Here is a 25,980-nt window from a genome sequence, read left to right as displayed (position 1 = left end):
ATGAATACAGATCATAATGTTCTATTTTAAATTGTGACATACAATTATAAATTGTGTTAATGTAATTTTAAATCCTATTTACATGAGTAAGAAGAAGTATAATTTTTTTTCTTCAGGAATACAAAAAGCAGAACTTTTTCTAAAAAGGCGGAATTTTTCTAGTTATTAAAAGAGTGGCTGAATGGAAGATACAGGGTTCATGCTCTACAATAAAAATAAAATTCAAGTACTTTTCAAGGACTTTTTAAGACTTATTATAAAATTCTCAAGGACTTAAATTTTAGTTAAAGATAGACTAAAATTTAACATTTTAAACTAAAATGTTTTGACGATAAAAGTTAGTCGATAATAGCAGTACTGAAAAATAAGACTTCCATTGCTCTCTCTTGATTTCGGAAAGTGATCTAAGTATATACATATATATATATATATATATATATAAAAAAAACAAGGGTGATTGGCATCAAGTCGAGAATAAAATTCATGATGCATAAAAACGTCAGGTTTGAATTTTGCATTAAGGCTTATTTTAAGCTAGGTATACAAAGTCTGAATAAGCAAAGATTCGGGCAGAAGACGGGGTAGGGGGGAATGTTCTATATAATACTGTGATATCAATTAGATATTTAAAAACAACTCTGCCGGGAGACTTATTTAATATTTAAAGTGGCAGAAGCATTTAGTCAATGAATTTTAAATTGTTCTTAAATATAATTTTGAAATTTCGACCACTTTTCTATTTAAGAAAATTAATCAATTATTGGATGTTGCGGCTTGATTATCATTTTAAATTTATTACCAGTCAACCACTTTAAATTGAAACAGTTGCCAACTTTCACCTCAATACCTTCTGATAGATTCTTAGTAACAATTTTGGTCACTGACTTTTTTTATTAACCACTCATACTTGAATTAACTTTTTTTCAGTAGCGTCGATCATACGCACTTGACATGGTCACGTGAATATGAATTGCAACGAGTAGTTTTCAAATCGAGTATAAATACGAAAATCGATGTTTGATATCGCAAAATGCGTGAATACGAATAGCGACATTCGATTTTAAACTCGCGGAAAAACTAATTGCGCTAAAAAAACGCTTAAGTACAAATCGCGATATTAGATTTTTAAATTGCTTTAATGGGAATTGCGAGTACGATTTTTGAATCAGGCGAAAACGAATTGCAACACCAGGCATTAAAGTGGACAAAAATAAAAAAAGCGCTGAACTTTTACAACGCAGGTCACTAGGAGGAGGGGGGGGGGAGTGCTCTATATGATACTGAGATTTATAAAAGCAACTTTTAACTATGCTGGGAGATTTTTATTCAATATTTAAAGTGGCAGAAGCATTTAGACAGTTAACTTTAAATTTTTCTTAAATATAATTTTAAAATTTTGACCACTAATATATTAAAAAAAAATTAAGCAATTATAGGAAGGCGCGACTATTAAATTACTTACTAATGAAAANAAATCGCGATATTGGGTTTTAAAAACGCTTAAATACAAATCGCGATATTGGATTTTGAAATTGAGTGAATAGGAATTGCTAGTACGATTTTTAAATCGCGTAAAAAAATTGCAACACGTAAGTTTTAAATCAGTTAAATACAAAAATCGATGATTGATATTAAAATCGTTTGATTAAAAATCGCGAGTTTAGCAAATTCCGGCGCAGTTCCTAATATTTAAAATTCCAAAAATCAGCCCAAAAAAAAAAATTAAATATCGGCGCTCGTAACGAAACGCTTCGACTCCTTTCCACTCTATAGCAGAAGTCGCGGTAATCCGACTATCGTTCGGGCGGCTTGGGTTTCTCCAATAGGACTTCCCAAAAATTTTAGTTTTTGGAACATGGTCGGAAATTTTCAAAATTGTTGAAAAAAAGCGGATTTCCGCTTTTTCGTGGAAGTCTTTCATCCCTGCAACACATAATTTTTAAATAAGTCTAATACGAAGATCGATGATTGATATTAAAATCGCCTGAATAAGAATCGAGATTTTGTCAGAATCTGGAGCAGTTCCCAATATTTAAAATTCCTAAAATCAGCCAAACATACATAAAATCCTAAAATCAAACAGTACGTGTCATCATCTGAAAGACGGGGAAGTCATTCTCTCACACTTACGCGTGTCAAAAAGTTAAACATAGAAATACTGGAAATAGGGCTGTTTTCCTGAGTTTTCGATACTTTTCAGGGTCATTTCGAAATTTTCAAGGATTTAATATCATTTTCAAGTACTTCTAGGGGCCCTTGAAAATCAAAATGAAATTCAAGTACTTTTCAAGGCTTTTTCAAGGCCGCGGGAACCCTGAAGATAACACTAATTTGAAATTATTTCATTAAGATAATTTTTAATGAAATATTTATTCATAGTCTAAACCTAGACATAAAGCATGTTAAATATATTTTATAAAATCATTGAAATTAATATGAAAAATTAACATATTAATTCTGCTTCTACTACATTGACTTGATACCTTAATATGTATCAGGTATGTATATATATATATGTATCAGGTCAAGCATATGCATTCCATGAACTTCATACATATTGATACATGTATATGTATATATGGCTTGATACATTTATATTTTTATACTTTATGCATAGCTGCCAACTCTTTTTTTCAGTTTTCCTGGAAGATTTTATTTTCATATTTAAAGTAATAGCAAGACTCATGTTATTCCATTAAACTTCTTGAATTATAATAAATTATAAATGAGTTTGACCACCACTACATATAAATAATTGAAACAAATATATAAAAGCATAATAGTCTTTAAGATAGGCAATTTAAACCCGGCTAAAATATAAATGTATTTCAGAGTATGATTGTTTTTTGGTAATTTTTTTTACCACAACTTGGAAAATCCATTCTCAAAAAGAGTGAAAGTTTGCAGGTATGTGTATGTATCAATATACAACATTGATATGAGAAATAAACACATTACATTTTGCTTTCACTACATTGGCTTGAATGAATATTGGTCAGGAGGATAACAATGTTCAACCACTGTTATTCTCAGAATAAGTAAAGTAGATTATATTCAGAGTCAGAAATAAGGAAAAAGATGATTATTCATGAAACAATATCGCCTCAATTTATCAAGATTACAAGGTTTTTCAAAAATATTAAAAATATTTTTACATCTTATTTTTTGCTTTCACAAAAGAATGGTAACAAGAAAATAATTTGCTGCTTAATTTATGAGGATATTGTGAACGCTATTTTAAACGTAAAAAAAATATTTTCAAAAGAAAAAGGACCATTAATTTACTTTTTAGCAAAAAGTAAGCATTCTGATTTCAAACAAAAAACTATAACAAATTTTAATTAAAACAAAAATATTTTTATGTATAAGATATCTAAAAGTTATTTACCTTTGCTGCCCAATAGCATATAGATTCAGTGTTGCCTATTTTCTGGCCAAGTCTTGTAATAATTTTTGAAGGAGACCAAATATTATTCTATGAATACCAAAAATGAAAATAGGTATAAGAAATAGATAACATAAGTTGAACATATTACTAAGTTATTATTATTTTTTAAATATAAAATACTAATTTTCAAGATTTTCTTGTAAACACTTAACATTTTAGGTAGAACAATAAAATAAAAATCTAACAAGAAAGAAGAAAACATTAAATGCATTAAAAAATAAAACACTTTTGACAATATTTTTATTTTAAAGCTTTAAAATAAAGAGAATTTTTTTTAAGACTTTAAGTTTGGCTCATAATATATACTACTATGAAAGGCTTATAATATATACCTTTCATCCCTTCAGTGGGTCGATAAAAATATGCATGCTTGGGAACTAACACTCGGGGTTCCGCGTTGGGCTGACCACCTAGTCGGAACATCTGCTCTTGCACCTCAGAGCCCAATGGTTAGGAAAACTGAGATGGGTACAGTAGGCCTTGGTCCTCGATGGGCTGTAGCGCCACTGAGTTTAGTTTTTTTTCTTCATAATATATAACCAAATGACTTTATTTTTTCTGCCACCCCTGATGACAACTTTTTCTTGTTATTACGTAATAAAAATTTGAAAATAAAATTTTTTTTTCAGTTCACCTTACTGTTATGCATATAGCTCATAAAAAAAATAAAAAAATGCCAGCTATACAGATAGAACATTATCAAACATGACTTTCAACAAATTCTAGAAATTAATTTAAAGACATAGAATACTTTTTAAATTTTAGAAATTCAAATTTTTGTTTGAAACTTTTTTTCAAAACTCATCAAAATTTTAGTTATTACTCACATAATAAAGAACTGCATTATTTAAATTAATAATTGGACAAACATGTATGGAAAGAAATATATAAATTAAAATGTTTTGTGATTATAATAAATATACAATAATTAGCTTTAATAAAAAATAGACTTTTTAATTGCAATCATGTATGACCTATCAAATACCAAAAGAGTCATACCCAAATATAATCATGTTGCAACTGAGATTAATATTTCTTTAAACAGCTTTCAAAACTGGTCTTGATGTGAGGTTTCAGCTTGGTGAAAGAAAAGAAGATTAAACAAATTTAAATGGCTTTTTTAAAGACTACAAGATATTAATTTAAGAATAACATTCAACAAAGAAAAAGAGCTTATTATTAACATTTATGAATTGAATTAAACATATGCAAATTAAGTAAAATTAATTCAAAGATCCATTCAAGAATTTAAAACTAAGTAAATTTAATTAACATTTTAAAGTTGGATTAGTTGAATTTATAAATTATCTCCGTGAGGTATCTATTTCTATAGTTTTTAAAACCCCATCTTTTATTTTACTTTTATATAAAAATTTAAATAATCAGATCACTAGATCTTATATAAGAATTGTACTTTAAGTATATATAGGTAATTCTTCATAAGTATTTTTTTTTCCTTAAGAAAATGACAAATAAACAAAAAAACAATTTGTTTAAAAATTTAAAAGTTATGTTTTCTTCACTCTTTTCAATATATATCATACATTCAGATATATATATGAGTATAGAGAAATAACATATCCTATGCATAGAGAAATAACATATGGATTAATGAATAAAAATTTTTAAAAGTGCAAACAATTATTCTTTTTAGAAGTATTGTAGAAATGAATTTAGTCATGAAGAAATGCTTTTGCTCGATAGAAATTTAAAGAAAGCTTTAAAATAATTAATTATCATGAAAAGTAATTAATTATGAATCATAATATTAGCATAAAACATAAACTGTTAATTACAAATTTTAACTAAATTACAAACTTAATCCCCCTTTTTATGCTTTATCTTTTATAAGTCATCATAATCTGGTAATTTTATAATATAAATAAATTTTATGCATTTAATAATTTGATATATTAAATACATAAAATATTTCATCCCAGTGTGTATAAGGCAAAATCAAAGTCTTACATATTGCTATAATTTACAATGTGAAAAACACTATAAACATTTCAAAACTTTCAAATTATAGAAGGCAAATGAGATAAACTTCAAAGAGATATAAGATATATTATTTATTTTAAAATGAAATAAATGGTATATTTTGAACTTTAAAAAAAAAAAAAGAAAAAAAAGAAGATGTTTTGTAAAGGTTTAGTAACAAATCTCTAACCAGATAGGGAAAAAAATTGATCAGCAAATAATGCAGTAGCATTACCTTTGAATGTTGTTCCTCCAGGCATTCATCTAAAATAGGTATCACCCAATTCTCAAATAAACAGTAGTTTTCATTGGGAACTAATAAATTCCCTATACGATTAAGTCCTTTGTCTCTAGGAAGAAAAAAAAATTATATTACTATAACAGTTCAATAAGAAACTGATATAAATAAAAAAATTAATTTTTATTTTTACTCAGTACTTGGTTACTTTTTAATGACAAATCTAAAAATGCATGACAAGTTAACAGAAATTGATTTACTGGCATAATTTCAAACATTTTTTCATATGTTGCCACAAATAACGACAATAGCCATCCCATTTGTGGGGACATGTAGGCTAATGATAACTACAGTTATCCTGCACATTTTGATAAATAAAGAAGGAACATCATTAGTACAAAATGTACTGATGCATTTAGTTGATAATTATTCAGGAATACAACAGGAAAAAAAAGATGCAACATGACACTGATTGCTGTGAGAAGAGAAAAAATGTTGTGATGAATGAGAAAATGACAGGAATAGTTTTCATGAAAAATTGTAACAATTTTCACTTTTGAACATCCGACTGACGCTCAATTTCATATGGCAATCATAAGCAATATGAAAAAAAAATGTGTTTCTGAGCAGGATTGCCAAATTTAGTGTATGACAATGTGTTAAAATTTGATCAATGGCAGTACATACTGCAGGGGTATTTGTGAACCCAAGTCAAAATTCCGGAAAATTTCTTGAGTAAAAAAAAAAAAAAAAAAAAAACAGTTTACATTGAAAAATTAGAAAAAAATTTAAACAAGGTTTTTTTTTTCTTCTTTTTTCTCAATATTTCTTAGTTTACTTAAAATATATTTAAAATTTTACATATACCTATACCANAGATACTATTGGTGATTATAACAACTATTTACTGATAAAAAATGAATATTAATCATGAATATAAGCTTATAAAGTATCTCTTTGGCTCTTACAAACAAATAAAATAAACTGTGTTTTTAAGTTTCACCTTTGAAAATTTGATTTTTGAAACTTCTGTGATCAATGATTTTTTGAAATTTCTGGACCTTTGATCTCTTAAACTTCCGGATCACTGTTAGCCATAATATAGCCACAATCTTCACTCACATGATTGTGAGGCAAAGATCAAGACATAAAGGTGTTTAGTCTGCTCATTTTGCCATACCTTACGTGAGCATTTTTTTTTTTTTTTTTTTTTATCTNTTTTTTTTTTTTTTTTTGCTTATCAGAAGTTTTAATGATTACTTTTTCTTTGTCATAACTATTAAAGCAAAATATGGTTTCACAAAATTAAAAAAAATGTGAATCATTTATTACACTTTACTATATGAGTTTTATTTAAGTCATTCTATCATAACAAATCACACATATTAGCCATCACATTTATAAAATTCAGAATATCAGATCAGAAGAGTTCTAATACATTTTTATAAATTATTCTTTTAACAGATTACAGTTAACATTTACTACAATGATAATACCTCAGTTCAGCACCATCTAAAGAAAAGTCTCCTAGTATAGTGGGAGCTAAACATTTGATAAGGTCTTCTTCTACACCTCCTGCGGATGTTACTATACAATCAATCTGAAAAATATAACAAATTATCTATGACATTAAAAGAGAAAAACAAATAAGATGCTTACATTTAAAAGGATTATTTTAAAGTGACAAATCTTATCAAAACATTGAATGATGAATTTAAATTAAATGGTGATCTTATAAGAAAATATTTTAATTTTGTAGTGTAAAAATTGTCTTGTTTTTAAGGAAACTTTTCAGAATTTCTTTTTAACGAAATAGGAAATTTAATGAAAACACATTTTATTCCTAAAATTAATAGAATTTAACTTGAAAATGATAAAAAGTTTAGCATATTGCTATTCATCATATCACAGCACATTTTTGTCTCCCATTATTTTTTCAGAAAAATTTTATTAAGTAATTAAATGCAAAAAAAAAAGCCTGAAAAATAGGAGAAATTAGCCAAATCATACAAACTCAGTTAAATGTTCACAGAATATTTTCTATGGAGTCAATTACACATTTTCTTATTCTTAAGCTTTATTTTGAAAAATAATTAAAAGCAAAGTAAATTATCAATATTTTTATGATTATTTTTTAAACATTTAATCAAAGACTTACACTAAAATGTTATGTATTCCAGTTAAAAAAGTGCTGCAAACTGTTGGAAAAATGCAGTTAAAATATTGTGTCCTTTTAAATAATAAATTATTACACTGCTTACCAGTTTATGTTGAACTAAATATCGAATGGTGTCCCTAACTCCAGCTGATGCCATATTTGAAGTATAACCGAGAAATATTGAGCAATTGGTCCTCCTCTTAATAAAAGGGTCAGTCTCTAAAACATCTTCATCGGTAAATGGCTCATTTCTACAAGAAATCTAATAAAATATAAATTAAGATTTTCTCTTTATTAATCTTATATACATTTTAATAAATTATTTACTTAAAATATAAACAAATTAAGCTCTTATTCTTCAAAAAAATTAAATAACTTTTTTTGAATGAAAAGAGAAAATAGATGTTTTAAAACAAATGAAATATATTTTTACAAAGTTCCGTAGAACATACTTACTATAGACATTCAAAGAGAGAATGCTAGCTGAACTTTTTTTTTTATGTTTAAAAGCATCTTTTTACTCCACTAATAAGAGACTATTAAAATATTAAGACAAAATAGAAATTTGGCAAATATTGATATGGCATTTCTTTTTGTTCATTAGACATTTTCATTGTGTTATTAATATTATAAATGTGCAATATTTATAAAAAAGAAGCACAACACCGAACTTATTAGCATCAATTATCAATCACTATTAGTTATTAAATATGTTTAACTTTAATTTATTACACCTGAACTTTATAAAATATGATCAAAATTTAAAAAAAAAATTATAGAAACAATTTAATGTTTCATTTTTCTTCTTAAGTAAGCGACACTTAATAATTGGATAATTGGGAGATTCTATTAATTCAATGAAATAAATTTTTTTAATAAATTTAAGAATAATCTATACATTTTAAATCTTACCTTAAAGTTTAAAGCGTAGAGTTTGATTTTCTTATAAAAGAATCTAATTATTGCTTATATTTTTGGACACAAATCTGCATCAATACTTACAAAGAGTTTGATTTATAAATCAGGTTGTTGCACATGTTGAAATTAAATTGCAATTGTAAATAAACAGATCATTTTGAGAAAAAGAAATATTTTAATAAAGATTATAACATAAGACAAACTTAGACGAAAAAAAAAGAACACTTTTATTGATATATTTTCTATAAAATTAAATATAAAAAGTTGCCAAAATCAAACGAAAAAAAAACAAGGCAGCGCACCAGTCAGACTGCTTACAACAACCTCGATTTGCTGATTCCATCAATAACCTCCGGTCCTGGTACTTTATATTCTTTCAGCACACACATTTATTTTCTAAGAAAATCTTATCAATGAGGACGACATAATCAATCCTTTTTTAGGATTGTTACAAATAAAAGAATTATAATGGTATTCGAGACAAAACTCAACCTGAAATTTCAGAATTTAGTTTGATTTTTCTAAGTAGAAATATTCAGTATGATAAGTTAAGAATATTACTTAATAGGGTAAATAATATTTAGAGAACAACAATGACTCAACTTCACATTTTTCTTTATAGTTTGTATACAAAATATGTATTATGCCTTCATATCATTAACCCTTTGATGTAGATGGGACACTGGCGTCCCTTTTATATATTATTTCTGATGCTCTAATTACAAACAAAATTATATTTTGTTGTTTTTTAGTTATAAAAAACAGTCATATTGTTACTAAAAAAACTGCTAGATTAGCAAAATTATACTTGTACTAAAATATAAAAATCCAAAGTAGTATGAATTTTTTTTTATTTTTAAAATTCATATTCAAAAATTTATCAATATTAGGATAAATTTCAATGATTAATAATTGTTTCTCTTAGATCTAAACAACTGCTAATAAATGTAAACTTAAAAAAGAATTTGAATTGTAGATACAAACATTATATTGCACGAGACCAGAAAAAATTAAAAATTAAATAAAGTTTTAAAACTCATACCTGTCATCAAATAACTTATTTCTAATTAAGAACCAAAATTAACCTAATTGCAGGAAGCTTTATTGTTAAAAAAAATTATTATATGTCTAGTGATTACTTAGTGATTAATGCTTTTTGAAGAAAATTAAATTTACTGACAATCTCAGGTTTTTCCAAACCCATGGGAATCCTAGATTAAGCATGCAAAATTGTATAAATTTAAACTTAGAAACATAAAATTACTATATTCTGTTAATAGCCTCAACAATATTTTTTTTTATTAAGACTATTTAAGATGTTGAAGAGTTTATGATACTTTGAAATAAATTAGTATTGGAATTATCTAATTTTATTTGCAAGTGCAGCATTTTAAATATGCCAGTAAAACTTACCATTTTATTTATTTCTTCAACAGCTAAACCAAAGTTTGTTGCCTGAAATCCTGAAGTTTTATATGATTGCAGAAGAGCATGATAGTCAACACCATCATTGAAGTCATATCCCTTTACAGGTACTTTATTTTTAGGCAAAGCAGAAGATTTTTTAAGAACTGCATCTAAAGCAATTGCTGGAATACCTTGTTCTGCAGACATGTTGGTTAGAAGTAGATATGTAAATCTAGAATTAGTATTATTAATGCACATTTAATATCAGATACAAAATTTAAAAACGTAAAATCAATTAGGATAGAAATTTGAAAACAAGGAGAACAAGACATGTTTTTTAGAAAAGGGACATTAATTAATTTATATTTGCAATAAATCATAATAAATTGCAAGAAAACCTGAACGTATGAATTTAATACTTAATTTAATGTTTGCAATAACTTTTTAACAAAATAAATAACACAGATATTTAAATCTATAGTTGGAATTATAAATAAGTATATTTTAATAAACAAGCAAAATAATTTATTTTCTTGGTTTGGTTTTCCTAATATCAAATAGAAATGTGATATTTTATTCTTTATAAATTGACATTACATTTCATAAAAATTTATATTAATTTGTATATCCCTTATATAAAAATTTGTACATCCCTTAGTCAAGTCTTTTAAAAAAATTTTTTTTATAGAAAGTATATAGGTATATTTTTTTAGTTATTAATAGCAAGGTAGATTTTGTTACCCTTAACTTCCATTTTAATTTTTCACATAAACCTACTTTTAATCAAAAACATTTAAACAGTTTAAAAATTTTACAAGCAAGTGATGAAATGATGTCCTTTTCAGGCTTTTTTTGAGAGCCAAGTGAATATTTATTTTCTACTCTCGTCGCTAGTTACACCGGTAACGGGATTGATTTTTCCCGCATGTTATTTTCAGATCCGCGGGATGTTGTTTAGCCGGTCGATAAACGTGTCGACCCCTCAGGTGTATTTAGTCAAGCATCTGGTGTAGAATATTATTTACTTTTATTTAGACATAGAAAAGCAGTGGACCTAAATATTTCCGATAAGTTTGACCTTAGTAGTACATGCATAAAAGTAATAGCAATTTATCTTACCGATTTTCCAATCTTGATTTAACTAAACGATCGACTTCTCACTTAGAAGATATTTCCCAACATGCAACGCGGAGGATGGCGATCATGAATGAAGCCGAAGAACAGGAACGAAAAATTGTTCATGAATTTTGCCATTTATTGGAAAAATCGAAGCAACTATTTAATGGATTAAGGTAAATTAATAGTTTTTAAACAATCAACTTTTGTTTTGTGAACTAAGTATTTATTATATTTTAGTTATTTCTCTATTATTTAAATATTTAGTCAGAACAGATGTATGCTCTGGCTTCAATAAAAAAATCACGATTTTCACTCGAGTTCTTTAAAATTAATTTTTTAATATTTGCAATTTAGTTCACGATATATTTACTATAGTAAGCACTTGAATCTTTATTATTGTTTGATAAAATTGAAGCAATATTCATTTCTAAGGTCTCTAGGTCTGAATCTTTCTTTCATTTGCTCCTCTAGATGTGACAATTTATTTTTTGTTATTGCTGCTAGTCTGTTGAGAAATTTAGTATCTTTAAAAAAGGAAGAAAAAAAGAAGAATAATTAATTTTTTTTTGAATTATATATTAAATAGATTTATGACTTCTATAATTTTTACGTGGAAGTGGAGATGTAGTGATAGGATTAGTTAAAAAATTTTATAATTGAAAATTTGACATATGTTTGTCTATTTGAATGCTATGTTTCGAAAATAGTTTTTATTTTAAAATTATTCTCGAATTGTTGATAATATGCATTAGTAATTAGTCTGTGAAGAAATTACATGAGTTGAATTATTTTTCTGTACATGAAAATGGAAATATATGGTGTAACATCGTTATTTCTTATTATTTTTATTAAAAGATTTTTTTTTATCTGTATGTATATTTATATATGTTTGATACTATAAATGGTTGAAGTCTGGTAAAGTTTTACCATCAATACTTAGAATTTACCAAAGTGACTTGGCAATTCCTAGGTTTTACCGCAAATGCTTGGTAAAAGGCAGAAATGGAATGATATTAAATCATACTTTAAATTCAGACTTTTACCCAGCCATTTTGGTTATTATGCATTATTAATAAATATTATATTGCATTATGTAAATATTATTGTAAATATATTGTAAATATATGCATTATTGTAAATATTATTTTGGTTTTATTGGTGAAATCTAGGATTTACCAATGCCATTTTGGTAAAAGTAAGGTTTACTGGTAATACCTGTGATTTACCAGACTTCAAGCTTTTACTGTAACACACATATCTGTGATAATTGCAGTATTTTCTATTTTCTTAAGATTTTTTTTTGTGAAGTGCCATTTAAATATTTATCTTTAAGTTTTAAGCTAAATAGATCCTCCATTGACTTTATTATATGGAGTTGTTCAAATATTAAGCACTCAAAAATTAAGGGGTTGAGTTGCTTAGTTTTGCTGACAAGCAAAAAAGGGAATATAAGCAACACTACTTAAGATAAGTACCCTAATAAAAAAAGTATTGTAAAATTGCAAAATAATTTGAATCTGCCAAAAAGAGAAATCTAAATGCTTAGGAAAGGTAGGGTTGCAATTAGTTTACATTTCTGATAAGGGGAGCAAAAAGTCACCAAAAATGTGCCTAATTGCATGGTTCCTATGGTTTCCATTTTTTTATTATTTATTATTATTCTTATTTNCTGTGTTAATATTTTTATCAGAAATTAAATTTAATATTGATTTTCTGAATTCTATATTTCAGTAATCTGAAATAAAAAACACGAATTTGTAAAAACAAAAATTTTATTTCAGAAACAATTTTTTTCTTTTTTTAAATCAGCAGTGGGGACAAGTGAGGGAATGACATATTTGTATATTTTAATTACCTAAAATAAATAAAAAATAAAAATTGATAATTTTATTTTTATTCTTTTGTTAGCTTGCATTCCAAAGGAAACTTTCCCTGATTTTTTTTTTCGTAAGCTGTAAAACAAACATAAAATATACTGGGGACATGAAAATGACTGTTTTTGTAAGAATGACCCATATATATATATTAATGTTTCTTCTAATTATTTCATTTCAGACAAGTACTGGATAATAAGTATCAGTTAAAAAGATGGCAAATAGGGGAAATTGCATCAAAAATTGGACAACTATACTATCATTACTAGTGAGTCTGGACTACATACAATTTCTTTTTTAAATGTAAAGTAATTAATTTACAATATAAATATTATTTATAAAATTTCTGAAGTAATTAGATAAAATGTCTTTTTTGAAAGTAAAACAATTTATCAAATTTTTTAAGGTTAAAAATTTTTGAAACATAGATTAAATGTTTTATAAATGTCTTAGTAGCCATTAAAATTCAAGTGTTGTTTTTTCTTTTCTAGCCTAAGAACTAGTGAAACTAATTATCTGAATGAGACTTTTTCTTTTTATGCTGCTATAAGAGCCAGGGGCTATTATAGCAAAGCTAGTAAAGAAGAAAGGTAAGTATCTTTTATGTCTGATTAAAGTATAAACATTCTACTCTTTTTAATTTGAATATGAAAAATTAGAAATACTGGGTTATTCATATTCGTCTCGATTCTCCTGGAATTTTCTGATTGATACCAATGTTGAAAATTCTAAATAAAATTCTTAATTCAAACAATAATAAACTTGATTGATACAAATAACAAAATGTTAAAAATTCTAAATAAAATTCTTAATTCAAACAATAACAAGCAATATCACAAATCTACAACCACTAAAATTTAATGAATATGAGTTTGAACAAGTGGCTTACTTTAAATATTTAGGTACAATAGTAAACAATAATAATGATATGAAAGTTGAAATCCAAAATAGAATCAACATTTCTAATAGATGTTATCATGGATTGAGAGACCAGTTCAAAGCTAAATACATAAGTTGTGAAACGAAAATACAGTTGTGTAAGTCACTAGTGAGACCAATAGTTTTATATGGCAGTGAATGCTGGGCAATTAACAAAACAGACGAAGAGAAGCTGATGACTTTTGAGAGAAAAATATTAAGAAAATTTTTTGGTGTAGTAAGAGGACCCGAAGAATTCGTTACAACCACGAACTACAATCAAAATACAAAGAACCTAAGAAAGTAAAAATAATCAAAGTTTCTCATATAAGGTGGCTAGGATATGTATTTTGATATAGAGATGGAAATCCTGTTAAAATGTAATCTTCCAAACACCAGAGAGAAAAAGAAAAATATGAAGACCTAGACCGAGATGGTTAGACAGAGCAGAGAAGTGGTTAAAAGACTTGGGTGTTAATAAATGGAGAAATGTAGCATCAAATAGATTGAGATGGGGTAAACTGACTGAGACGGCCTTAGCCAGTAACCGGCTGTAGTGCCTAAGAGGAAGAAGAAGACAAATCTTAAAATTGCATCTTTTTTGAACGTTTGTAAAATGGGTTAGCATGCTTACATATAATCTAAAAAATGTTATATTTATTTAAATAATTTTTTTTTTTTTGAAAGTTTAAAATAAAAATATCAACTTTTAGTTTAGTAATAGAATGTTAATCATCACAACCAAAGATATCCAAAACAAGTTGGGTTATCTTTGTTCTGGTTGTAAAATAACATAAAAACATCACAGATTCTAAATTTCTTATTAAATTTTTAAGTTATAATAAATAATATTTAGTATCTTTTGTTATTATAATATGTTATTATAATAAATAATATTAGCAGTATTTATTCTCCCCTCTTTCATTAAAATAAAAATATTATTTAATTGAAAATAATGGTTCAATTTTTGTTATAATATTATTATTTAATGTAAAGGCTGTGTATACTTTCTATTTATTTGAAATAATATTCAGCAAAGTTTCTGGTATTTTTTATGAATGACGTTTAAAATTATAAATTTTTAGGTCTGATTTGATGGTTAAGAAGCTGCGTTATTACGCCAGATTTATTGTTGTCTGTTTGCTGTTGAAGAAGATGAAATTAGTACGGGAGTTGGTGAGAGTAGGTATCCAAGGAAATAACTGAAAATGTTGTATGAATTATGAAGTAAATCTAATGAATAAAATCTTGTGAAGTTATATAATGAAATCTTTATGAAATAAATCTAATCATTTATGAAGTAAATGTTAATTTTTCAGTTTCATTTACTGTTTAAAAATTTTTTTTCTAATATTTTAATTTAGTTTATTACTAATTTGTTTTAGTTTTTATTAGTAGAATTAATTTGAAAAAAAAAAAGAATGAAAATTTAAGGGCTGTGTAGCCTAGTGGTTAGAGAATCGTACTCTGATCCGACGGGACAGGGGTTTGATCTTCGGCTCTGCTAACACCTACTGAGTACAGAGACCTGGAGAAAATTTCCTTCTCCTTCAGATATATGTCAAAATTGTGAAAGTGGCCTCACACGAATGAGTGGTGCTGCCATCTATCTGCTAGGTTCTGAGCTAAGACATGCTTTCACCCTTGCAGTGCTCTCTTCTCAACCGAAAGGCCCACCTTCCTGATTTAATTCACAAAGCCAATGGCTGACGTGTTTGGCTTGTCCAAGTGTCTTAAGAAACAACAGAAATCTTAGTGGATATTATATGTAATGCATTTATCATTAATTTAAATCGAAATGAATTTTTTAAAAACAATTTTTCTATTTTGCTTATAGTTATGTTTCTTCTTATTTTTTTCAGGAGCTAGCTAAGCAAATTGATGACTATACATCAACCTATGAGCCTGAAGATCAGCTAGAATGGTCTTTAGTTCTTGGAGAAATTAAGTCATTTATTGAGGTTTGTCACCTTTTAAAAGTTTTTAGTTTATCTATTGAAACTTTTGAAATTTGTATTTGTTATAATTAGGAAGAATTGTGTGTTATACATTGTATGAGCCTCATTTATTTGAATTTGACTGTTTAATTTATATTTGATCTTTTGAAATATTCATTATTATTATTATTAATTCTGATATTTTTATATAAAACTAATTTTCTTTTATGTTAAAAAAGAAGAAAAAAAAAGTGTTGGTAAATTAAAAATTAGAATTTTATTCTCAGTGTTGTAACCTGCAGTGGCTTAGCTTCTAATAATTCAGAAGTTGCAAATTAATTAAAAGAATAAAATATTTTATTCATGTTTTTAAGGAGCACCTTGCAGTCTGAAGTATTTCCATTGGTTTAAGCCTGAATTTAATGCCCTATTGCTGATAATATAAATAGATCATAAAGATAATGAAAAATCAATACATTGCTAGTAGCTATGTATATTCAAAAATTAGAGAAATTTAAGCAAACAGAAATATTTTTTACTAGAAAATAAGTCTTGTTTTATGCATCTTTTCACTCTAAAATGCTTGCTACATGAGGTAATGGGAAAAATTCTATTATAGTAGTATACATTGAAATTATTATTTAACAAAATTCATTTGTCTTTTCTGCTTTATGTTAAAAATATAATTATTTACAATTAAATTTGAATGTGTGTAAATTATGTTTCTCAAATTAATCTATATGTAATAACTTTTGAATAATTCAATAATTCTCATTAAAAATTTGTTTTTAATTCCGTTTAAAAATTCATCTTTTCAGATTTAAAAATTTTTTTTTTGATTTGTTTAACCTTGGTTTAAATAAAATATTTTTCTGTTTGTTACAGGCTGACAATCTTGTCAATATTGTGGATGTCAACTCGGCACCAGTTGTGCTCTCTCATCGCTTAAATCCTTTAAATAGTCCACCCATGGAAAAATTGGCCACCAATCATTTGACGCTTCAAGAGATACTTATAATGGGAAATTGCTGTGATCAGGTTAGACAGTGAAATGGTCTAGGATTTTGAATGGTCTAGGATTATTGTATGCACCTCTCTCTACTGCATACCCTTTCACATAATTCATAATCAAAATTTTTATACAGTTTATATTATTTATAACTATCTCCTATTCCAGAAACCCTTCCATCGTAATTATCAATGCACTTAAAAATTAATAGTAATACATTAAAAATTAATAGTTTAAATATTTTTACTATTGTTTAAGTCTACGTTTTTAACTATAATGAAAAAATAATTTTTTTTCTAGTTAGTTAGAATTAATTCATTATATGAGATATTCTTCTTTTTGCCCCTACAAAACCAGTGTAACCCTTTTCAGATTGTGATTTTTTTGCAATATTTAGAGAGTTTTTAAATTTGTTTTTTAATTTAAATTGAGCCATGTTTAAAAATCTAATTGTCTGTTTTGCTTCTGGATGTTAATCTTAGGATCTTTTAACTTTCATTTAATCTTAAGCTGCTTTATTGAATATTAGGTAATAAATTATTTAATAAAATAAAATTTTGATTTTTTTAAAATTATTTTTCAATGAGGAATGATTAATGAAGCTTTATAGAGAATAAAATCTATTTTGTTTTGCAATAAATGTTATATAAGTATGTTTTTTAAAGATATTCATTATAAATTGATTAATTTCATTTTTATTTATTCACTAGTTTCATTTTTATATTGAGATTAAAATTTTCACTTTATCAACTATGTAACATTCAATTAACGACTTATATTAAAGCATTGCAGCTTGCATAACTTGTTTTCAAACATTTAATTTTATTATGGTTGATGATGTCGTCCCTCTATATTTAAAACTAGCCATAATTGTAAACTTTTAAATTAATTTTTCATAACACCTAATTCAGTCTGATGATTATATATTTAAAAAACCATTAAAACCTTATAGCATCAAATTCAGTTTATCAATTACATATTGCATTAAAATTTCAACTTTAGTTAAATTCTAATTATTGTTATTTTTAATTTTTTAGGTCAAATTTAGTGAACTTACTTTAGATATGTTTCGTATGTTGCAAACTTTAGAAAGAGAACCTCAAGAAGAAGCTACTCAGCTGTTTGATGCTCCTCCTGCTCCTGGGAGAATACCATTTGTAATTATTTAAAAATTCCTTTTCTAATTGTGTTATGATCCACTCATATTTGTGAACGTTTAAAAGTTGGTCAGTTAAAAAGTTGGTGACAACCAACTTTTTAACAGAATTGTGGGACACATTCTTTAAAACTCTTTTTTATTGTTTGAATTGCCAAAAAATAAACTAGGTTTATAAACCTTAACAGAAACTAGAAGACCTTAAAATCTCAGTGGATTTAAATGTAGCTTTAGGAAAAAAGTAGAGAAAAGGAATATTTTTGCAAAAAATTAAATTTCAGGACTTTTTCTATTTTCTGATGTTGTAGTTTCCAGATAGCAAGCTCTGTATTATATTTAAATTTTTTTGTCAAAAGAAAATCACATTTATAATCTAAGAGTAGACTTTCATTGAAAAAAATCAAAATGTATAAGTTTACAGTTTTATATCGATGGAAAAATAAATATTTAAAAAGGTAACTTCTGACTACAATAGGAAATAGCATTAAAAAAAGCTAATGAATTTTTTTTTTAATGATTTAATCTTCTACATTACAAAGAAGATACTGTTTTCAATGTTACTCTTTCATTACAGACTCAAGATAATGGAGATCAAAGGCCTGCCAAGCGAGAAAATCCTCACAAGTATCTACTGTATAAACCAAACATCAGCCAACTTATAGTTTTTCTTAGTTCTGGATTCAAGGAACTCCCTCCTAATGGAGTACTTCTATTGTATATGTCGGCAGATGGTTGCTTTACTAATGTAAAACACCCCGATGATGGTATATTTATCTCTTTTATCTAATTGTTCACATGAATGTAATAAATAATTAATATTTCACTTACTTTCGTTGTTTTATTTTATAGGTTATGATTATGGTGGAATAGCTACAAATAGTAAAAGGGAACCAGATCATATTAGCAAGAGAAATGTTCAGTTAAAAGATATACATTGGTACAATTTTATTTTATATATATGAAGAATCTGTAGGCAATGTGATACGCCACGTTTGAAAATAGTTCAGTAGTGCATAACAATGATTTCCATGTAGACAATGAGGTATTTCTATGCATTTTACTGTTATCTGGTGAAACTCTGGAAACTTCAGGAGTATTTAGCTAAAAACAACACTAAGGAACAGTTTTGTGTAAAACTGTTCTCAGTGGCTAAAATGTGGCTTATCACTATATTGACCTAATTCTTTTCTTTTGCTCATTTTCATTTTAATTAGAGAATTTTGTGTTAATTAGAAAAGTTTTTAATGTTTGTTTTTAGTTTAATTTTTTTTATAAAGTAATACCATATTCCATGCTATTTTTTCTACAGAATATTCTCAGGTAGTATATAATTTCATTTTATAGTATTTATTATATTTATTTTATGAATAAATAGTTTACATGTTATAGATGTCATGTTTTTAGATCTCATAAAAAAATGTGTAAAATTAATTGTTTGAATTTTCTTCATAATTATATAAGTATCAGTAATTTAAAATCAAATCAAAATCTTTGATTAACCCTTTTTAAAACCTCTTTCAGTTCGGAGTAAAGCTTGATTTTCCCCCCACTAAGAATCTGTTTTGCTCTATGGGACACTTTTTTTTTTGATTGCTCATGTAGTTTTGCAATTAAATAGTTGGATTAGTTTTATTTTTCTGATCATGATATTTTAGTATCTTAAAACTTTGATTAGAGAGGATGTTTTTGTTATTAATATTAACAATTATAGTACAATATTTATAATAATTTTGAAAAAAAATTTTCTCTTTTTTTTATGTAGCTGAAAGATGAAATTTTAATTTATTCCATAAATTTATCTTTTGAAGAAATATTTTTATTTTACTTGTAAGAATATGAATTTTAAATTTGTATTTTTGTACTCTTTTAATAAATATCTGCAGCCATTTTCCTTGGAAAATTTGTTTCAACAATTTGGGCAAGAGCGTAACATTTCCATTAGCCTTTAAGAAAAATTTAAGTTTTTATACCTTGATTTTTTTTAATGATAATAATGCAATAATTTAATGATTTTTTTTACAACAAGAAAAATGTATAATAGTTGAGATGTATAAGAAAAATGTATAATAGCTTTTTTTTCCTTTCAATTACCACTGAAGTCTCTTGAACTTGTTTATGTGTAATTATTTTATTGTTTATAGATAGTATTTTTCTAATTACTTTTGAAATGTATAAGAAAAATGTATAATAGTTGTAATGTATAAGAAAAGTGTATAATAGCTTTTTTTTCTTTCAATTTGCTTAAAGTCTCTTGAGCATGTTTGTGTGTAATTATTTTAGTGTTATAAGATAGTTTTTTTTTCTATTACTGTTTTTAAAAATGGATAGCTTTGAGGCTAGTAATCATTTCAAAGTTGTATAAATGAAGTCTTGTCCTACATTTTTCTTTTTTCTTTCTTATTTTTTTGACATTGAAAAGGAAATTAGCTGCCACATGTTTTTTTGTTGTTTACATATTTTATGTAATAAACTTTTGAAGCATACTTCTAGTTTAATTTATAATTTATTAAAATTTCTTTTAGCCTTTATCCTGGTGATTTATATCCTTTAACCAGAAAGCCTCTATTTCTAATTGTGGATAGTGACAACAGTCATGCCTTTCAGTATATTCCACGTTATTTTGGACAGCCAGTTTTAGTTCTTATGTCGCCAGAAGATATCCCTCCATCCTTCCATGGTAAGCAAAACATTCAACCATTTATCCGTATGGTGTACCTTTTATTTAAATTCTTCAACAATTGCTTGCCTATTCTTCTCAATGATTTTGATTTTTCTAACTTTAAGTATTCAGTAATCATAATTATAAATTTGTGGGAAACAAAACAAAATGGAGTATACAAGCAAAGCATATTTTAGCTAAAATAAATGCATAATGTTGATAAAAAATCAAAATGTTAAGCTTGACAGTTTTTGCTAAATATGTTGCAAATTTTTCTAAAATTCTTACAATATAAGTGTGTGTGGTTTGAAATGAACTTAAAATTTTTATCAGCAGTTTAAGTCAACATCTCTAGGAATTATTTTAAAGTGTGTGGCATAAACTAAAAGTGTGGCTGATAATGTGTAATTTGTAATTAAAAATGCCATCGGCATGTAATATGGAACTCAATTAAATATTCAGAAAATTACAGATTCAGAAAAATGTTTGAAATATTAAAATAAGATGTAGTTTGAAGATTATGTTTTAAGCTTAATAGCTTAAATAAGAAGAACTTATATAATGAATTGAGTTTTATGTTTGATAGAAAAAAAAGAGTTCTTTGGTGTACTCTTTTTGTATTTTAATTTTTTATTATTTAAATAAAGGATTACATATAAATGCAGCATTATTAATTTTTTAATTCTGTTGTTTTTTAAAATTCTATTAAATTTTTGCCTTTTTTATAGATCAGCAGCACAAAGGAAATCTCTTCACTCTTTTTCTACATAGCCCATTGACTGCTATTTGCTTTATCTGCAATATAACAGACATACCTTATACTTTATGGGAAAAAGGTCAAAGTCACATAGATCGGTTTATGTCCGAAGCTAGCAGGCTTTTGGTTAAGTGCCGAAATATTGGTAAGCCTTAAACTTAAACACACATTTTTAAATGTTGATTGTTTAAAGAACATTAACTTTTAAGTATTCATATCTTTTGTGCTACTTATTTCCATTTATTTAACATCAGCATGGATACAGATGTTTAATATTTTATGTTTAATTTCCTTTAAAACTTTTGGAGTTTTCCATATGTCGTATTTATCTTTTGATAAAATTTCAATAAATATAGGTGTTTTTTTTTCTTCTAGTTTAAGTGTTTTTTAAATTGTTTTTTCAGATCCAGCCTTTTTACAGTTTTATGGAGATGATTTTTTGAGATTGCTGATAGTACGTTTCATTTTCTGCCATGTTGTTTTAAGACTGCACAGACTTTTCATGGTGAGTTGCTAGGTGTCTTTTCTTCACATATCGGCTATGATGACAATTTTAGAAATAATTTAAAGATTATACCCTGTCCACTAGAAATATGAGCCAAAACTAAGCTGTTGATTTACATAGTGGCGACTTAATGAAATTTAATTAGTAATCCTTTTATCAGAATTTTTTTTTTTGAAAAAAATTATCTTAATTTCATATTATGGGAAATGCTGTTCATCATTCATTCTCCCTTTACCTTTATTTATTAGAATTTCTGTAATACTTTCACCTTCATTTCCTTCTGCTGTTTTAATATTTTTAATTTTGATTCGAACTTAAGTTTAATTATTAGTGTTCTGCTTAATGTGAGCTATGAGCTATATTTCATGTTTAAATTATTTCCCAAAGTTCTTTAGATCATTATAGTGGTAAATAGACATTGATTTTATTCTTGTATATTCCAGAAATTTTTTATTCTAAAAATTTGTGATGCACCGAAAATCAAACCATAATATTATTATAACTTTATAGGACAACAAGAATTTTGTGTAACAATTTTGGTTAGTATTTCATATTTGTTGTCTTCTTACGAAAAGTTATGCAATAGATTTTATGTTAGTGAATTTTTTTTTATTGTAAAATAATAGGTTGGATTTTTTTTCTTTCTGGAATGTGATTTAAGTGATGTGATTTTTTTATGAAAAAGCAGAGGGTGAAATGGGTTTTGCAGTTTTGTAGATATAAATTTTTAATGATTTATTCCAAAGTTTGTTTTGAGTTGACATTCTATTTGAGTTGAGATAAATTGTTTGACAAAATAAAAAATTATTTGATGGACAAAGATATGTTAACTTTATATGATTATACAGATTGTGGCAAAGAAAAGGACATAAATGTTTTACCTACTTGATTCCTCCCCTCTCTTCGTTAAAGGTATATAACATTATATTGTTCAACAAAATTTTGAATAAAAGGAAACAACAGTTCATGTCCTGCTCAAATACCAGCACTGAAGCCATCAGGATGTGCATGTTTTTCTCCTGATCTACAATGTAGAAAAAAAAACTGAGAATTTACTAGCCCGGCCTGTAAGATTGTGTTTTAAGATGGATTAGATGTGACACCTTCTTTTCTAACTTATTTGACTAGTAGCATAGTTATAGTTCAATTGGGTACAAATATATAATTTTATTTTTATCCATGCTTTTCTTTTAGGTATATCAGAGTGCTTAGCGATTTTGAAAAGTACTTAAAGATGCTTATTTTTGATTTACGTTTTTTATAACAGCCCTTCAAGGGGCTTATTTTATTCAGGGTTTGTAAAAAGTGCTTAGCTTTCTATCTTTTAAAAGGATATTTTTTCTTTGCCGTATCGATTGTCGTTCTAAATTACAAAAAATGCATGTTTTTCACAATTTTCTCCGCAATATTTATCAGACACTAGTTATTTTATCATGATTATGTAAAGTTTTTGAAATTTTTTAAAAATTTTATTGTTTTTATTTTTATAAATTAAAGAACTTTAACTCCTTAACGATCGGTTAATTTTCAAGAAAATGGTCATAAAAGCAAGGTTTGGGATTTTTTTGATTTTCTTAAAAAAAATTAAAAAAATCTGATTATTTTGATTTAAATCAGATTTTTTTGATTTTTATTCATATACACTATAAGAGCTTTAATTTATGATTAAAAAAACCTTATAAATGTTTCGTCAAAATTAAATTAATATTAAAACTATATTATAACAGTATTTTAGAAGCTCTAACTTACTAAAATAATTTTTCATTATAATGCATAGCGACCATTTTGATACAAAGGCATGATTGAAATTAAAAGACAAGATAAAATAGATAATTTAAAGAATACTACTTTAACTAGTAACACAAAGTTTCAATTAGCACACCATAATTTTAATTTAAAATTGTGATCTCTTTTTTTTCCCCTCATGATTTATAAAATGGCAAAATAACTGCAACAGATTGTGTTTATAAATGTTGTCATTCATCAAAAAATAAATATTCAATCTATATATTTAAAGTATTCATTTTTAATCCTATATCAAAATTCATAAGTTAAGCTAAAAAAACATTTAAAAAAAATCTATGTACTCATTAGAATTTTTTTCACAAAAGAAAATCTGATAATTTCAAAGATACCGTAAGCATATTATGAGAAGAAAAAAAAAATACCAGTTAATAAACCCTACTGCTTCAAATTGACTTTGAAAGGGAAGAATGACACTATATCAGGAAAAAAATATCTGAACTCAGCTTCTTTTTTCTTTCTTTCTATTTTTGGCATATTAAGGTAATTTCTTTTTAATATTACCTCAAGCTTTAGAAACATAGAAATTTCCATCAATAAACTATAATGTAGATTTGAATTGCATGCTTTTTTAATCAAAAGGTAGAATTTTAATTAACATTTCCTTTTTTTTCTTTTTGAAAAAAAAATCATGTTTATTTACTTTCTACAGCTATGCAAGTCTATATTAAGACAGCATTAAATATTTACTTTAATCTGTACTTTCAATGTTAAGAATCAAAAGATTTTTAAACATGTAATTTCAAATGTGTTTAACACACACCAAGAAAGAAAGTAATTTCGTTAACTAAAATTAATTAATGCAGCAATTTAATTAAAATAAATTTTAAAACTAAGAAAAGAAAATAATAAAAGTATCAATAATTTAAAGCACTGTTTTTTAACTTTTAAAATCAATATAATATATATAAATTGATTTAAAGCAATGATTTTTTTAAAAAAATCATTTGATTTTAATCATGATTTAAATCAAGCTGATTTAAATCATGATACAGGTACAGAAGCTGATTTAAATCATGATACAGGTACAGACCTGATACAGATTAAATCAAGCTGATTTAAATCAATGAACCCTGCATAAAAGTGCCTATTTTTTTGGCTTTCGTATTTGTATTACGTATTTGATTAGTGCTGCAACTAGTTTAAAATAAACTATCTACAATTACCTTAAAAATATCCTGATACTGCCATCAGGAGTGTAAAATGAGAAATAAAATGTTTTCTGAGCAAAAGAAATGAATTAGTTTTATTCTTATTGGCGCATTACTACTGGACACTCTAGCCCGTCAATATCACGGGAGCGAGAAATAGCGGGCGAAATCTCACCCCGTCATTTTCACTGGAGCGAGAGAGAAAGGGTTAAACAGTAGAAATTTTTTTTTTAGTGCTGCACAGATCTTAATTATGATTTTTTTTTTGAAAAGTGATTAAAAATATTTGTTGAGTGCTTAAGTACTAATTTTTTGTTGAAAAATCTGGATAAACAGTATATGTTTCTAAGATTATCGTTGAATTTTTTTTTCTTTCAGAATAACAACTTTTCACCTAGATCTCATCCTCCTTTATCTGAGCCAGAGATTTTAGAACAGCCAATCTTAAAAAAAGCAGTTCTTGAATTAGTGACTGTCTTAGATGTTCGCAATATGTTCAATGATACAGAAGAAACTGACTGACAAGTAGCAAAGTTCATCCTTGCTTGAGGCTCAACTGTTCACATTTGTATTGTCTTGAATGTGTTCTCAACTTCATAATGTTTTTAGTCTTTCCTATTTAAAGATAGATCTGTTTGAAATATTTTCATTTTTCTTTTCGAGTTTCGGGTAGGAAAAGTTTTTTCTAGATATGGCTACATTTTAAAATGTTAAACTTTTTATCTAGAAATATTCTCATGAGGCACCTGTAAACTTATGAAAAAATATTCCTGCCTGCTATTTTAAAATTCTATGTGTGCATTATGGATCTGAAAATTTTATATTTTACTGTATTATACTTTTTACTTACTTTATTTATTTATTTTCAGAAATATCTTTATTTAGTATTAGTATTAATTTGCAAACATTTCTCTAATAAAAACTAAATACTATACACAAGAAA

At 26.1% G+C, this 25,980-nt stretch overlaps 2 protein-coding genes across 3 annotated transcripts in view; one reads left to right on the top strand and one right to left on the bottom strand.

Annotated features, from left to right (window-relative positions):
• Positions 1-11,405, bottom strand: part of LOC107454335 (Deoxyhypusine synthase) — a 16,428-nt gene extending 5,023 nt beyond the window's left edge. Inside the window, exons 1-6 of one of the 2 annotated variants that reach the window (XM_016071493.4) lie at positions 11,269-11,405; positions 10,156-10,381; positions 7,928-8,086; positions 7,163-7,266; positions 5,664-5,778; positions 3,389-3,475 (exon numbers count right to left, since the gene is read on the bottom strand). In XM_016071493.4, coding sequence (XP_015926979.1) covers positions 3,389-3,475; positions 5,664-5,778; positions 7,163-7,266; positions 7,928-8,086; positions 10,156-10,356 — 666 coding nt within the window. In that variant the 5' untranslated portion in view covers positions 10,357-10,381; positions 11,269-11,405. Of the gene's footprint in view, positions 1-3,388; positions 3,476-5,663; positions 5,779-7,162; positions 7,267-7,927; positions 8,087-10,155; positions 10,382-10,890; positions 11,026-11,268 lie in introns of those variants that run through there. The other variant, XM_071184602.1, reaches the window with a different exon arrangement.
• On the top strand, positions 11,099-25,980 carry LOC107454328 (protein SCAI). Its single transcript, XM_043040850.2, has 13 exons — positions 11,099-11,441; positions 13,324-13,410; positions 13,634-13,732; positions 15,146-15,242; positions 15,923-16,021; positions 16,883-17,035; positions 18,044-18,163; positions 18,737-18,926; positions 19,012-19,099; positions 20,685-20,839; positions 21,550-21,723; positions 21,983-22,083; positions 25,416-25,980. Exons 1-13 carry the CDS (start codon positions 11,239-11,241, stop codon positions 25,557-25,559), a joined length of 1,710 nt encoding a protein of 569 aa, XP_042896784.2. The 5' UTR covers positions 11,099-11,238; the 3' UTR covers positions 25,560-25,980.

This window comes from Parasteatoda tepidariorum, chromosome 8, assembly GCF_043381705.1.
Source record: "Parasteatoda tepidariorum isolate YZ-2023 chromosome 8, CAS_Ptep_4.0, whole genome shotgun sequence".
Lineage (NCBI taxonomy): Eukaryota > Metazoa > Arthropoda > Arachnida > Araneae > Theridiidae > Parasteatoda > Parasteatoda tepidariorum.
The sequence above is the reverse complement of the archived record's forward strand: the minus strand, read 5'-3'. Positions and strand labels throughout refer to the sequence as shown.